Here is a 14,092-nt window from a genome sequence, read left to right on the forward strand (position 1 = left end):
TTCAGAGCCCCGGTTATCTGTAATTATTCACCTTTCATGAGTCCTTGCTGACCTCTCACCTCCTTCCATTTCCTGGCTTGTGACCTTACACTGCACACTCCTGCCTGCCAGGGGTTCCTCTAATGACCTCTCTATGCTCTTCCTGAAGACAGACTTTCCCCCTTCTGCTTTTCCATGGAATCCTTGCAATAACCTCCATTTGATACCTCCCAGTTTCCACCTGCAGAAGTCCCTGAGCTGGAGCTGGTTGGAGGATTCAGGTGCCCAGTAACAAGGACCAAATCTCTGGGTCTAAATATTAATTATTCATTAATTAATTATTATATATTCATTAATTCATATATTAATTAATTAATTAATTCATAACACTAATGCTGCATGTTCAGGAACTGGACTGTAGTTCTCATCCTGGCTCTGCTGTGCTACTTTGGGCAGGTAATTTTTCCCATTTGGCTTTTCTTGGTTTCCCCATCTACAAGGCCCAGCCTTACAAGCCCTCCTGATATAAAACATCCTGAGATCTTTGGACAACAAACTCTATCATGAGCCAACCACTGCTATTATTAGAGCTCTTGTGTGCTACAGAGACTCTGGCAAGAGACACAAAAGCAAAATAAATTCAAGGGCAGAGAGAGCAGACAGAGCAATAAAGCACAAAAATTGTAGAAGGAAGAGAAAATAATCTAGTGAAAACCAGATTACTGCCTTGGTATAGTGTATATGGAAGGATAACACTATTTTGAAGCAGTTTAAAATCCAGCTGGAGCAGTACTTTGTGCTCCTAGTGGCCTGTAGTTCTGTAGCTGATCCTACCTAACTCCACACATAGAAAAGACTTTCTGTATGGTTTGGTTTATAAATGTATTGACAGGCTACAGCTGTACAGCTCAGTTAGGCACAGAGATGCTCCACCACCTCCTGAGTCCAGCCAGGTTTATCCTTTCTCTGCCTGGGAAAAGCAGCCAGTGAGAACTGAAATGCACAGGAAAGCTTGGATGCAGAGCTGTGGGAGGGTCAACTAAATCAATATTTACGCAACTGCATATGCAGTGCTGTAAAAGGGAAGATCAGCACACAGTCACAGCATCATCTGGAGATAAGTGAAGCTGAGATCACCAGTTTTATGTATGCCACTCCAGAATGCTACTGAGCAAGCAGCAGTTGTGCTTCATCTGTCAGTGTGTCCTCTGCTGTCACAGGATGCTTGCTGTAGAGCAGACCATGGTCTGCTTCTTTCCATTATGGATGAGGCTGGATTGTCCTGTGATTTTTCTGTACAGAGAATTACAGTGTCTCTATAACCAGTTTACATTTTCTCTTGGTTAAAGAGGAGCTTGTATGTCAGGATTAATATAAATGAAGACAAAAACTCTATTTGTGCTTGCAATTCCTAAAGAACAAGTCACCTTTGCTTTCCAGAGAGCATCAGAAGCTGAGAGTATGGACTGGTTGGGAAGTGATCAGAGGGAGAGAGAAACCAGATCAGCTGTGCCTGCCAAGAGTGGGGAGTGGGATGAACACAGGGTCAAACATTATCCTTGGGAGATTTCTTTTCCCCACTTTCTGTTTGGATTTTCAGAACCATTTCCTCCTAAAAATTTGTGCAACCTTGTTTCTCAGTTAAAAGGCTTTTAAAAATTTTAGAATTTTTTCATTTTATTGCCTTTTTGATGAGTGATATGAACTGCATATAGACATTTCACTCCCCTTCATTAACATTGTAAATTAATTTAGGACTGATTTAGATGCAGGATTAACAACCTGAGGACTAATCCACTCTTTATTCAGAGGACATAATCAGGATGAGCAGTCTTTGGTCTCACATCACTCCATTAGTTAGCAGGACCATCTCATGGGAAGCAAACAGTATTTGTGTGTCTGCTGGCAGAGGAACTGTTCAGGGTTAGGGCAGAGGAGTGGGAGACACCTGGCCTGGTCCCAGCTTTGCTCCAGGCTTCTTCTGCAACCCTGGGCAGGTGCTCCTACACTGCACCATTTCCCCTGACTTTAACATTGAGGAGTCTGGTTTAGAGAAAAGACAAAAGATTAGAAGCAATGTTTGTGGTGGTTTAAGGCAGTATCTTTTATTTAAGCAGGATTGAGATACCTGGGCCATGGGACACCTGCCAACACAGAAACTTGGTAAGCTGGAGGAGTAGATTTGATAAGCCTTCAGTTACATGCCCCTATCCTTATTTACATGAAATGCTTTTATTTTCTGAGCACTCTTTTCCTCTGATAGCACTGTGATTAGTACATCATTATCTATACTGCAGAAGCAAAGTCAAGTCCTCAGATTTCAGATCAGCAAAAAAAACCCAAGAGAAAACATTGCTTTTCTAAAAGCAACAATTACCTGTCAGAAAACTTGACACACTCAAGAGAAACCCTGCACTATCTCAGTGATGCTGTTTTCAGATGTCCTGTGTGTTTGCCAGAGAAATAAATAACATATCTTGCAATTAACAAATGAATATCCTGCTGAAGTTAGCTTTTACTTGCTGTCAATGAATAATCTCCAGAAGGATTTCATCCACTGAAGTGAATGAAGATTAAATACATGCTTTGGCAAGTGTCCTTTTCCACCAGAATATTTTCTCGAAAGCACTTGGTGTCTAATGATACATTGAGGACCTGTTCCCCTGAGTACAATAAATAAATACAAATAATTGCTGTAGAAAATAATCTGACAGACAGGCAGTGCCATTTTGGGCATAACTGATTGATGCTTTGTATAATCAGTGACACTTGTAAAGCTGAAACCTTCTGTTCTGGACACATGCTGCTCACATCAGATGAGCTGAGCTGTCCTCCACAAGGACAGCATTTTTTAAACATTTAATACAAATTGTTATTAATTGTTTGCATTACAACATTACCTAGAAGCTGCAAGCACAGATGAGGACCCTGCTGTGCCATGGGCTGCAGGGAATAAAAAAGGAGGGGATACTGCAGTGGTTCACATCATTTGAAATCAAAGACCAATTGATGGAGCTCCAGAACAGTCTCACCTTTAGTGAGATCATAAAGAATGAATGATTTTCTACAATTCAGTGTTGGCCACAATTTTACAGACAAGCTCCTGACAGGTGTTGGGTACCCACCATGATAGCATAGGAAAACATGTCATGCTGGCACACTATTTCAAAGCCTAACAGAATTCTCACTTTTTCAGAGATATAATTGTTCCAGCGTGGCTCCCTCAGACAGATGACAGTGACAAGACAGCTACAGCACCACAAATCCGTGACTCTAATTAATAGTTCTGCAGGAGCTTTTCAAAGCAGAGTGTTTTCTTAAAATCCTGCATTTCTTACAAATCCTGCCACTCCTTTCCACTCTCCACGAGGATCCAACTGTGCTGTGGTGTGTGCATGAGACTGGCACTCAATGTCACCCTGTGCAGCTCACTGATACAGGCCTCCCCTCTAAACCCCTCAGGACAGAGTTCACAGAAGCTGAGCTTCTCCTGGGCTTGTTCAGCTCTGCCTAAAGATGTCTGAGACATGAAAATGCCTGCTCCATTAAAAGGACATCAGAGTTGCAATAATCCTTCCTTACACAACAAGAGAAATGCTGGAAGCTAGCAGCAGAATTCCAGGGCTGTTGTTAATCCATGAGTTCTCATGGATGCAGAGGTTGTTAGCCTTGCCTACAGCTTTCATCCTCGGGTTCTTGCCCCAGTGGGTTTTACATTTTCATGCCACACCATGCTCCCAGGGACTGTCCATTCAGCAGATTCTCTGTCAAGCACTTGAAGGGCAAAATACATCACACTTATTACCAACCTAAAGAAGTGAACAGGATCCTGGTGCTGGTTTATCATGAGTTTTCTAATCTAGGGGAAGGAACCATCTCCTGTTTGAATTTAGTTCTTATAAATAAAATAATTATTGGTCCATTGTACACTCAAGTCATTCTGAGACCACACCTCCTGCCCAACAGCAAATCAAGGCCAAAAAAACCCCTCATGTTCATTTAGCTCCCCAGTAGGAGAGTATTTATTCACCTTTCTAAGAATACATTTCACAATCAATATGCCCATGCATCAAAATGAAGAAATCTGTAGGCATCAGATAAATGGAATGTTAGAAAGAGCAGGGAGAGAGGAAACACTTTCTTACCTGTCTGCAGCAAGCCAGCCCCGCTGTCTTTGACTCCAAAGTGCTGCTGGATGTCCAGTAACACACCTACAAGGAAAACAGAGAATATGCTCGGTGCCTTCAGCCTTTGACAAGCATTCAACTCAAACCTTTTGTGATGCATCAGCAAAGCTTCAAATTCCAGTTTAAACACATAACTTCTAAAGGTTGTATTTTTTTTTCCCCTGTGCATGCACTTCAGTAATTTTGGGCTGCTACAATAGAAGCAGGGGTGGGCAGATGCAATATCACACAATGAGCCTGGGAATTAAATCCTCATGAATGGAAACTGGTCTTTTCTTTCTACTTAAATAAGATCAGGCTTTTCTTTTTGGGTGGTTTTTTTTTTTTTTTTCATAATCCAGACCTCTTACTTCTGTTATTTCACAGAAATACAGGGAAACTGATTCTGCACCTAAGGTGCTTCTAATGGTTTGACAAGACAGACTGAATCCAAGACAAGTTTTAACAAATCTCTGCTGGGAGGAGATATGACAGATTGATAGCAATGATGAAAGGTTTCATATTTAACTAGTTCTGGGGAGTTCCTACTTTCAAAGCCAATATAACAAATATATTTAAAATACCTTAGTAAAGGTGGGTAGGTGACCAGATGCTCAGATTTAAAGCAACTACAGGCAGAACCAAACCAAATCTGTCTTCCTTGAACCCCAATAAATTAATTGACACAAGCAAAATTAACAGGTTTTGAAGTATTTACACATTCAACTAGATTTAACATTTTTGTACCAAACATTTTCACATATGTAACATCAGGTGTATGGGAGAGCCATGTTTTTGTAACCAACAAACCAAGATGAAAACCCAGAGCAGAGCTTCAATAGCTCATTTGGGGGCACACAGGTTTGCCAAGCTCTCCATGGTCCAGTGGTCTCAGATGCAAATCCATAGGCCTGAATATTTGTCAGTGGTCCAAATAACCAGCATCTGACTTCCTGGGTCTGGAATTGAGGCTGTTGCTCTCTTTAGATCTGGGACTTCCTTGTTTTGACCATTGTCTTCCCCAAACCTGAGTTATGCAAGTTTCTTTTCTAAAAAGAAGAAAACCATTCTCTAACCACACTGAACATCCACAGAAGTTCACCTCCAGCTCAGATTCTCATCCAAGGCTTTATCCAAAGTCATTCTTCTCATCTCTGCAAGTTACAGAAATCAGCTGAACACCAACCTGAATCACTCACCATAAATGTCCCAGCTTTTAGGACTGCCAAGATCACATTAAATGACAAACACAGGGAGATAAAAGACCCAGAGATAACCATTCCCAGAAGACATGTGGGACAATGCCAAGGGAACAGTCATAAATTAAAGACACTAAAGGAAAAGAAGAGGATGGAGAGAAGGAAAGAAAAAGCAAGAAAGCTCATTTGAGGTATTCTGTACTATTTGTATATCACTATTTACTCAGGACAGCATTCAGGTGGGCTTTAGGTGTCATTATCTGCCCAGAAACATTAGTTCAACCTCCTGCAACAACCTTCCAGTTCCCTATTCCCTCATCAGAGTGTTTAGCCCCAAACAAGAGGGCTGAGGGTGGGGAAGGATGTGAACCTAACTAATGTATGTCAGTACTGATAAATGTGGGGAGATGCAAAGCCAGGCTCTTCACTGGTGCCCAGTTAAAGAGGCAAAGGGCAACAACTGAAACCTGGGAAAGGAACATAAGGAAATGAATTTTTACTGTCAGGGAGGTCAAGCTTGGATGTTCAGAGAGGTTGTGGGTTCCCCATCCCTGGAGATATTAAAAACCCAACAGGACACACTCCTGTGCAACCTGCTCTATCTGACCCTGCTTTCAGCAGGGGGCTTGGATTAGATGATCTCCAGAGGTCACTTCTGACCTAATTCTTCTGTGATTCTATACTTTTCTGAAGCATTAAGTGCCTGATTACATCTATCCTGACACAGTGTTCCCCTGGCCTTTCTTTTCCTTTGGAACATTGCTGTCTACTACAATTTCAACAGGAATTTCTTTGCTTTCTCTTGGCTGGCAGATTTAACTCCATTTACAAAGTGCCCTGGCATTTCTTGACTGTGCTTCCCTAGTTTGCTCCATTAACAACTGAGATATCATTATCCAGGCAGCAACTGATGAGCAAAAATAAATTTGCATTTGCCTAGCAAACCCCTCAGTGGTGTAGCTGACTTACCTGCTGCTCCCCTTGGTGTTCCACCCTTCCACAAAAAAAAAAAAATAAAATGTTTCTCATGCCACCCAACTTAGAAACCTCACTGAGCTTAACCAGCTCTGAGCACTTTGTGCTCCAGGACTGCTTGGTCCCAGACTGCCACATCAGGCAAATCTCAACAAGTTAAAACAACTCCTGGGCACCAGAATCCCAATTTTAGAGATATTGAACTCATCAACATCCCCAAGAACAATGTGGAAGAAGAGAGGAAATGCCAAGTACAATATTTTCCCATGCTCTCCTATCATCACTCAGTTGTGCTGCACAGAAATGAAATATCCTACTCATTGCTTGCAGCTGAGCAGGGGGCTGGCCTAGATGGAACATATTCCATGAGGGAATACACTCACATGTCAGGAGATCCACCCAGCACCCTGAAATGTGGCTCTCCTACCTTCAGCAACATATTCCCAGCCATGACAGAATGCCAAAGAGGCACATTAAACTTCTAAAAGTATGAGAAGCAGGAGCCTGGGATGTGATGGAAAACAGACTTTTGTGGATTTGCATGAAAAACCAGAACAGAAAGAAGAGGGGATTATAATGGTGCCTACACAAAAAAGCAGAGGAGAGTTTCCAGTTTGTGACAAATTATTTGTCCAGTGACAGTGGTTTTGCCATCCTACAGACCTTAATGAGTTTTACAAGCTTGAACTCCTGTAGCCACAAATTAAATACATTTTGGACACAGACATGCAGACACTTGGATTAGTCCTACAATTTTATCCTGGTGGTGGAAAGTAGGTTCTGTGGAGAGTCAATGCAACAGGACAATGCAGAACCACAATTATAAGTCCTGTGTGACCTTAGAAGGTCTCAGAGGATTAAGAGAGATCTGCATGTCTAAATGGCATGGATTTCCTACTCCAAGTTATTTTATATTCTCTTTGGACTGCAGGTGTTTTGATTTGGGTTTAGAGCATTAAATTAGAGGCAACAGTGGGCAGATGATGCAACACACCTGTGAAGTGATAGTAGCTGTCTGCTGTGGGAGTTTTCCTGCTCAGCCACTCCTCCTCTCCTGAATTCACTCAGCTCTGTTTGCACCTCACCGTGGCAATGACTCACCTCAGAATTTAATAAGATTTAGGGATACAATTAAGCAATGATAGACTAGGAGAATGCAGGAAAATGATAGAGCTTTTGACTTTCCCTTCTGCTCTAGATGATGGGAAGGCAGAGAGCTGGAGCCAGGCTGCAGACAATGACCACATTGCTTGCAGGGCTGTGTCTCACAGCACCTGATGCAACCCAAGAGGTGAAAACACCAAACATGGCTGGCAAGGTCTTTCTGGGATTAAAGCTCATACCTCTGACCCAGGAGGATCTCAAAATAGCCACAAGCAGCCAGCAGGCACCAGCCTTCCTGAGAGCCTCTCTGGAGGGCTGCTGGCCATTTGGGATGGCTCTATGATTACACAGCACCTTGTGCTCTCCCACCTGTTATTTCTTAAGCACATTCTGTGTTTTCAGGGCTGAGCAAACACACAGGAAATGTGGTGCCAATCTCCCAGAGCATCTCAGCAGCTGAAGCAGACACTGTTAATGCTGATGTAGATTTGGAGCTCAATGAGATGAAACACAGGCAGCACCCAGCCAAGGAGTGCTGATCAAGATGGGCACAGGGACAGGAGTTACTGGGAGCCCAGACAGAAGAGCACAGACTGGTTACTGCAGCCCTCTCCAGGGCACTTTTACCAGGCCTAATGTCTAAGAACCTACAGACACCAAGGCAGCTATCAGGCTTTTGTGGGCACTGGGCATGAAGAGGACTTTGAGGAGCAATTTGGAGGATAAAAGGTCATGGAGTGCTACAGATAGGGAGGGACATGCCTGACCTCATCACTCACAGGGTCAGAAGGTTTCTAGGGTACTGCTGATATATTTACTGATCATTTCACAGTCAGTCATTGTAAAAGACCTGATTCTGATGTGCTTTTGGAATGCAAATCCACATTTAATGGCCCAGGTTATCTCTGTTTTAGGGGAAATACTTTGGGAAAGCCAAATTTTCCTGGAAGTGAGCAGTTCACACCTCACAGGGAGGTAGGTGGTCCAGATGAGGCAAGCTGCTTGCCTAAATAGGTTCTGTGTCCCTGATCTAAATAGGTTTTGTGTCTCTGATCTGAGCTACAACAAGTCAAAAGCTGCAGGATTGTACGTGGGCTCTTCACCAAATACTGCTGCCTGTATACATTGCCATGATCAGAAACAGTGTCCATTAGCCCAACCACAGTGAAATTTCAAAGCAAAAACATATTAGAGCTTCCCTGGGACAGCCCCATTTTCCAGTCACCAAAACAAAACATCATTATTTGCTTTCAAACTGCTTCCAAGGCAGGTGCAAAAAGTAGAGCTGGCCTGTGCACAGAGTGCAGAGCTATAGAAGTAAAGGCACAGGTTTGCAGCTCACATTATTTAAATACTCTGTGTGTGCTGCAACACCACTGGCCAACATAACTACTTAAGAAAGCATGTTCATTTTAAAAGATATTTTTTAATGAGGGAAAAAGGATGGTGCTTGAAATGAACCAGCACATGGTTTGATACAGGATGTGTGCCCCCTCCCTCCTGCCCCACTGCAGGTCTGGACCTCTCTTTAGGGAACCCAGATTCACACTCTCAACTCCCTGAGAGCCAGTGCAGACTCTGTACTGACAATTGTGTTTCTTCTGTTCCCTCTTGCTGCCCACCTCTCTTCCTTACAAAGGCATTTTCTTCCCAGACTGTGGTCCCTGGTACTTCCAGGACCTTCCTCAGAGGGATAGCCAAGCCCTGGCCCTTTATCCATTAAAGACACAAACCACCTTCCTCCCATCAGGCTCTTCCTCATGCCTGCAGCCATATTCAACCTCCTTCAAATAAAGCATTAAGGAGGCAGAGGAGTGGTGCAACACACCTGTCTCTTTAGAGACATGTGAACAGATTAGGTGGAGAGAAGTTTATTCTGAAGTCTCTGTGATTGTATCTTCTCTGCAAGCCCAAGGTGCAGCAGCAGTTCACACACTGATCCCTGAGCTTCAAACGAGCTGCCTCAGCTCAGCCACCCACCAGCTATTAAACAGCAGCGTCACAATTTGAGTCCTATTTAAATATTCAGCTGCAGAAAACCACCGTGGTAGCCCTACTGATATTTGTACCTCAAGATAAATTCCCACTGCTGCCAGAACTAGCATGTCTAGAATATAAATGCAGTATTACCTTCTTTGGATTGCCATGAAAGCATTCCCTGCCTGCTCTTCAAGTACTGATAAATGCCTGGTGACATCTGGCTTGAAAACATTGACAGGAGCTTCCTTAGGATATAAACACCAACCTTCATTCTGCAAAACTAGTTTCCACTGTTGCATGACATGACAATACACACTGGTGAAACAGTCTTTGGTTTCGAAATAATGCTGCAGGATTAAAAAGAAACAAACAAAACAAACCCAGCAATTAGACAAATCAAAACAAGGGTTTCCTAAGATCTGCTCACCCTGGAATGCATGAAACTTGTGACCTAGAAAGCACAGAAAAGCAACTGCCAACACCCACAGCAGCGTCCTTTGGAAGGGGTTTCCCTGAGTAATAGAACAGAGTGCTGGGAAGAGACAATCACAGCAGCTTGAGCTGAAGATCAGAGTGAGCCAGGATCCTGATGTCATTCACAGGACATGAAACAGCTGCTTAAAAATCACAGAATAGAATCAGAGAATATCCTGAGCTGGAAGGAACCCACAGAGATCATCCAGTCCAGCCCCTGGCCCTGCACAGACACCCAACAATCCCACCCTGGGCATCCCTGGAGCATTGCCCAAACTCTCCTGCAGCTCTGGCAGCCTCAGGGCTGTGCCCATTCCCTGGGGAGCCTGGGCAGTGCCAGCACCCTCTGGGGAAAGAAAGTTCTCCTGATATCCAGCACAAACCTCCCCTGAGAAAGCTCCAGCCATTTCCTAACAAAACCCCAGAGAAGTGTGAGAGTTCACAGCCCTCACAGGCACTGAGAGCCTCCCACACCTGCAGAAGGTGAGGAGTGGAGCCTTGTCTCAGATGATGGTGCTGGGCTGTCAGGACACAGCAGAGGAATTGCTGCTCAGTCCAAGCAGCATTTGCAGTGGGTTTTTGGAAGGACAGGTGCTGTGAGCTCTGCAAAGCACACACTTCTGCTTGGCAAATGAAATAGAAATGCCTGTCTGAGGTGACATTGCTATTCTGAATCAAAACCAGTGTTATCCTCAGAGACTCACACCACCTGTCACACCCACCTTTTCCATTCACTGTTTTTGTCATTATTATAGTATCAGCAGGGAAGTATCTGAGCTATTCATTTATTCATTCATTCCCAAAGGCTACTACTGGCTTACCTGCATAGCATGTAACAAGTAATTAGGCACCAGGGAAAAAAAAAATAAGGAATGTGATTAATGAAGAACATGGAGAAGAAGTATATTAAAAAAGCAACTTCTTGCTCTGGCAGTAATAAATAATGGTTTCTCTAACACAGCTCAAGCTCCACTGTAATGTGGTATGCAAAGTCTGAGCACAAAATTGCCTGGAAGACTGGGAGGAGATAAAAAAGTTCATCAGGTGTAGAATCGATTAGCACAAGGCATAATTACCACAGGGTCAGGGCGTCTGGGGAAGGCAGCACAGGACAGCCAGTCTTGTTGGGATTAAAAAAAAAAAAAAACAAAACAAAACAAATAGGAGTTTGAATGTAACCATGGCTGCCAAATGCTGGGTGCCTCATTGGTAAACCCACACCCTAATCAAATCCTTCATCTCCTTAATTACAGTGTATGTCTGTTCCCAGGACTATGGCTGGGGAGGATGTCCTTGTCAAATAGGGAACATGGGATACTTGGCCAGCATGAAACAAAGAGCTTAAATAATTTCCAAAACATGGAACATTTTCCATTTATGACCCATTTCAACAAAAGCTCTCAGCAGTAAGAGTTAAAAATGACATGGGCCAGATGTGAGGAGAAGCTCACAGTGTCACTTCCCTGTCCTCTCCAGCTGGGACACAGCTCCCTGCAAGGAGATCCCTCATCTCACCCCTGCCTCATCTCACCTGCAGACTCCTGCCTAGCCTATATCATCAGCCTGGCAGCTCCCACAAGCCAAGGGAAGACTTCAATTAGGGATAAGTGACAGGATTTGGCTCAAAGGACAGACTAAAATGAATTGGCACCTAGACCTGAACTTAAAACCAAACTTATTCATTGAGACTTGGAACAGTTCCTTTATGTGGAATGGGAAAAATCAGAAGCTCTTGCAAATCTGAAAAACCAACAGAAACTGAAGTAGTAGCTGAGGTTTATATTAGTCATCTGAAAGGATAGGAACCATTAACTTTCAGGCAATGCTTTCTCCCACACCCAGCAGCTCTAGCTCAGGACTCAGACCAAATTTCTGGAGGTTTTTATCTCATGCAAACACAGATTGAAACACAATCTTTACCAAAGGAAAAAAACCTACTCTTGGGACATTTTAGATCTAAGCAGCAGCCTCACCAGATTTTCACATCAAAGAGGAGAGCCTCCAAAAATAATGTTATTATTTCAATTATTCAAATCTCAGAAAATTCAGATACTCCCCCAATTCACATTCTCCTCATGGACTCTGTGGCAGAAAAAATTGGGCCTGCCACCAGAAGCTCTACTTGTCTTCTGCCTTTCTAATCTTTAGACAAGACTAACAAGTTGAGCTAATTCATGCAGTGAAACATATCTCAGAGACTTTGTATATGAACTAATTAAAATAAAGAAAACCAGTATGGATAATGATAGAGCAAATCAAGTGCATATGAATTCAGTCAGTGACTCACTGCTCCCTTGTTTTCCTTATTGGAAAACTTGGCTTATCACCATACCGGGGTGACAATGAGTCAGGAAACTGGCATCAGCCACAAATTGGAAGGAAATTAAAATAAGTATCTACAGAATCTCTTTTTTGGAGAGATTTTGGAGATTTTTGCTGGTTTTGTATGGATGTGGTTATAGACTTCACAGTTGGAACCTCATGGTTTTCTGACTAGATAAAATCAAGAAAGGAAAGAGGCTTTTATGAGATCCAGAGAGAATACACAATGATTGGGCTCTTAGAATCAGTTTGCTGCCTTTACTTTTATAAAAGTAAATATTTTAACCAAATACATTTGAAGCATGTTACCATATTCTACTGAATGCTTGATACTACCTTATCAATAAATAGGTGGGTATTAATGACTTGGAACCACTCAAAGCTCATGCAAATATTTTAACAGCACTAAACTAAGAGTGTGCATGGCATGGGGTTAACAGTTCTAAACCCAAGTCCATGCCAGCACAGCCACTTTGCTGCCACCTCACTCACACAGACCATGAGAACTCGCTCTGTTACACCTTCTGACACAGCACCTGTTGGATTTGAGGTTTTCAGGCAGGTTGGGAACACAAATCCCACCAAAAAGCCTGGGCTATTATGTGCACTTTTGTGTACATGCAGCTGTGTCTCTGGAGCTCACTGATTTTATTTCACAATAATAAAATTAAATTCAAGCTGTTAAACTAAAAAAAAAAAAAAAGAGAGACAAAAAAATGTAAATTTCAAGGTTGTGACAATGAAAGGAAGAAATCCTCAATGTTCTCTAGTTCCACACTCCAGCACTTTTTACCCACTTCCTTTTCTCCTACAGCTCTGCACATTTCTGTGACACAGGAGACTGAATGAACTGGGCTAATTAGTGACTGATGATTTACAGCAGATGACAGCTAATTTCTCCAGTTAAGAAGATTTCTATCAAATCTGTAGAAATGTACACCCAGATTGGACATACTTCCAAGTGACTGCATCTCATCTCTCATTTGCATTTTGCTCTGTTTGGCAGTGCCTTGCAGCTATTTCAGAACATCACAAGCTGTCCAGGGCACATTGCTATATTGTATGTAATTGTAAGGAGCTTGCTATTCTTTTTTACCACAAAGAATGTTTTACAGAATGCAAGGGAGATGCCAGATGCGGAGGCACCTTCTACAGAGGGATCTGCAGAAGAGCAGCAGCCAGGAGCAAAGCAGCCCATCAGGGAATGTCAGGCACATTCCAGCCAGGTTCCTGCAGTGCAGGACTGTCACATTTCTCAATCAAAGAGTGAAACATCCACTGCCATGGTCCTGGGCTAAGAAAGAGCTCTTGTCATCAACTCCATGCCAGTCCAGGGGTGTAAGAGCACACCTTCAGTGCTCCTGCACACTGATTTTCACAAGTGGCTGTGCAATGGTAATGTCCACTACACAGATCTCCCTCTGTGACCTAGATCTCGTGAGGCTTTAAGTGCACAAGCAGGAAAAGCTGGAATTGTCCATAGCATCTCGTCCACAGATTAAAACCTGGATAAAACTGGGATACAAACTTGGTGCTGCCACCCTTTTTTAAGACAACAGGAAGGAAATCTGTAAAAGAACCCAAGGCCCCACTATTTCAAGAAGCAACCTAAACCTTGTTTAAAATTCCAGATGAAGAAGCTTTTGGATTCAGCTAAAAATACTTACCCTAACTTTAGTAATCCAGAATAGCCTTTTACTCCTAGACACATGCTTTAAACACCCCTGAGACTGCTGCTGAACATGGCAGGTAGGTTTATGAATCTGTCATCCTGCATAAAGAATCATGGAATGCTTTAGGTTGGAATGGATGTTAAAGCTCATCTTGTTCCAAAACACTGCCATGGGCAGGGACACCTTCCACTGTCCCAGGCTGCTCCAAGCCCCATCCAAG

General features: G+C 43.0%; 1 protein-coding gene across 3 annotated transcripts in view; it reads right to left on the minus strand.

Moving 5' to 3' along the window:
• SPNS2 (SPNS lysolipid transporter 2, sphingosine-1-phosphate) overlaps positions 1-14,092 on the minus strand; it is a 134,463-nt gene that overhangs the window by 93,851 nt on the left and 26,520 nt on the right. For all 3 annotated transcript variants that reach the window (XR_008483782.1, XR_008483781.1, XM_054287198.1), the window contains exon 2: positions 4,125-4,190. Coding sequence is in view for 1 of the 3 variants with exons in the window: in XM_054287198.1 (XP_054143173.1) it covers positions 4,125-4,190 (66 nt within the window). In the remaining 2 variants the exon portion in view is untranslated. The remainder of the gene's footprint in view (positions 1-4,124; positions 4,191-14,092) is intronic.

Source organism: Melozone crissalis, unplaced genomic scaffold (genome assembly GCF_028551555.1).
Source record: "Melozone crissalis strain CALT ecotype California unplaced genomic scaffold, PUWL_Pcris_2 ptg000057l_1, whole genome shotgun sequence".
Taxonomy (NCBI): Eukaryota; Metazoa; Chordata; class Aves; order Passeriformes; family Passerellidae; genus Melozone; species Melozone crissalis.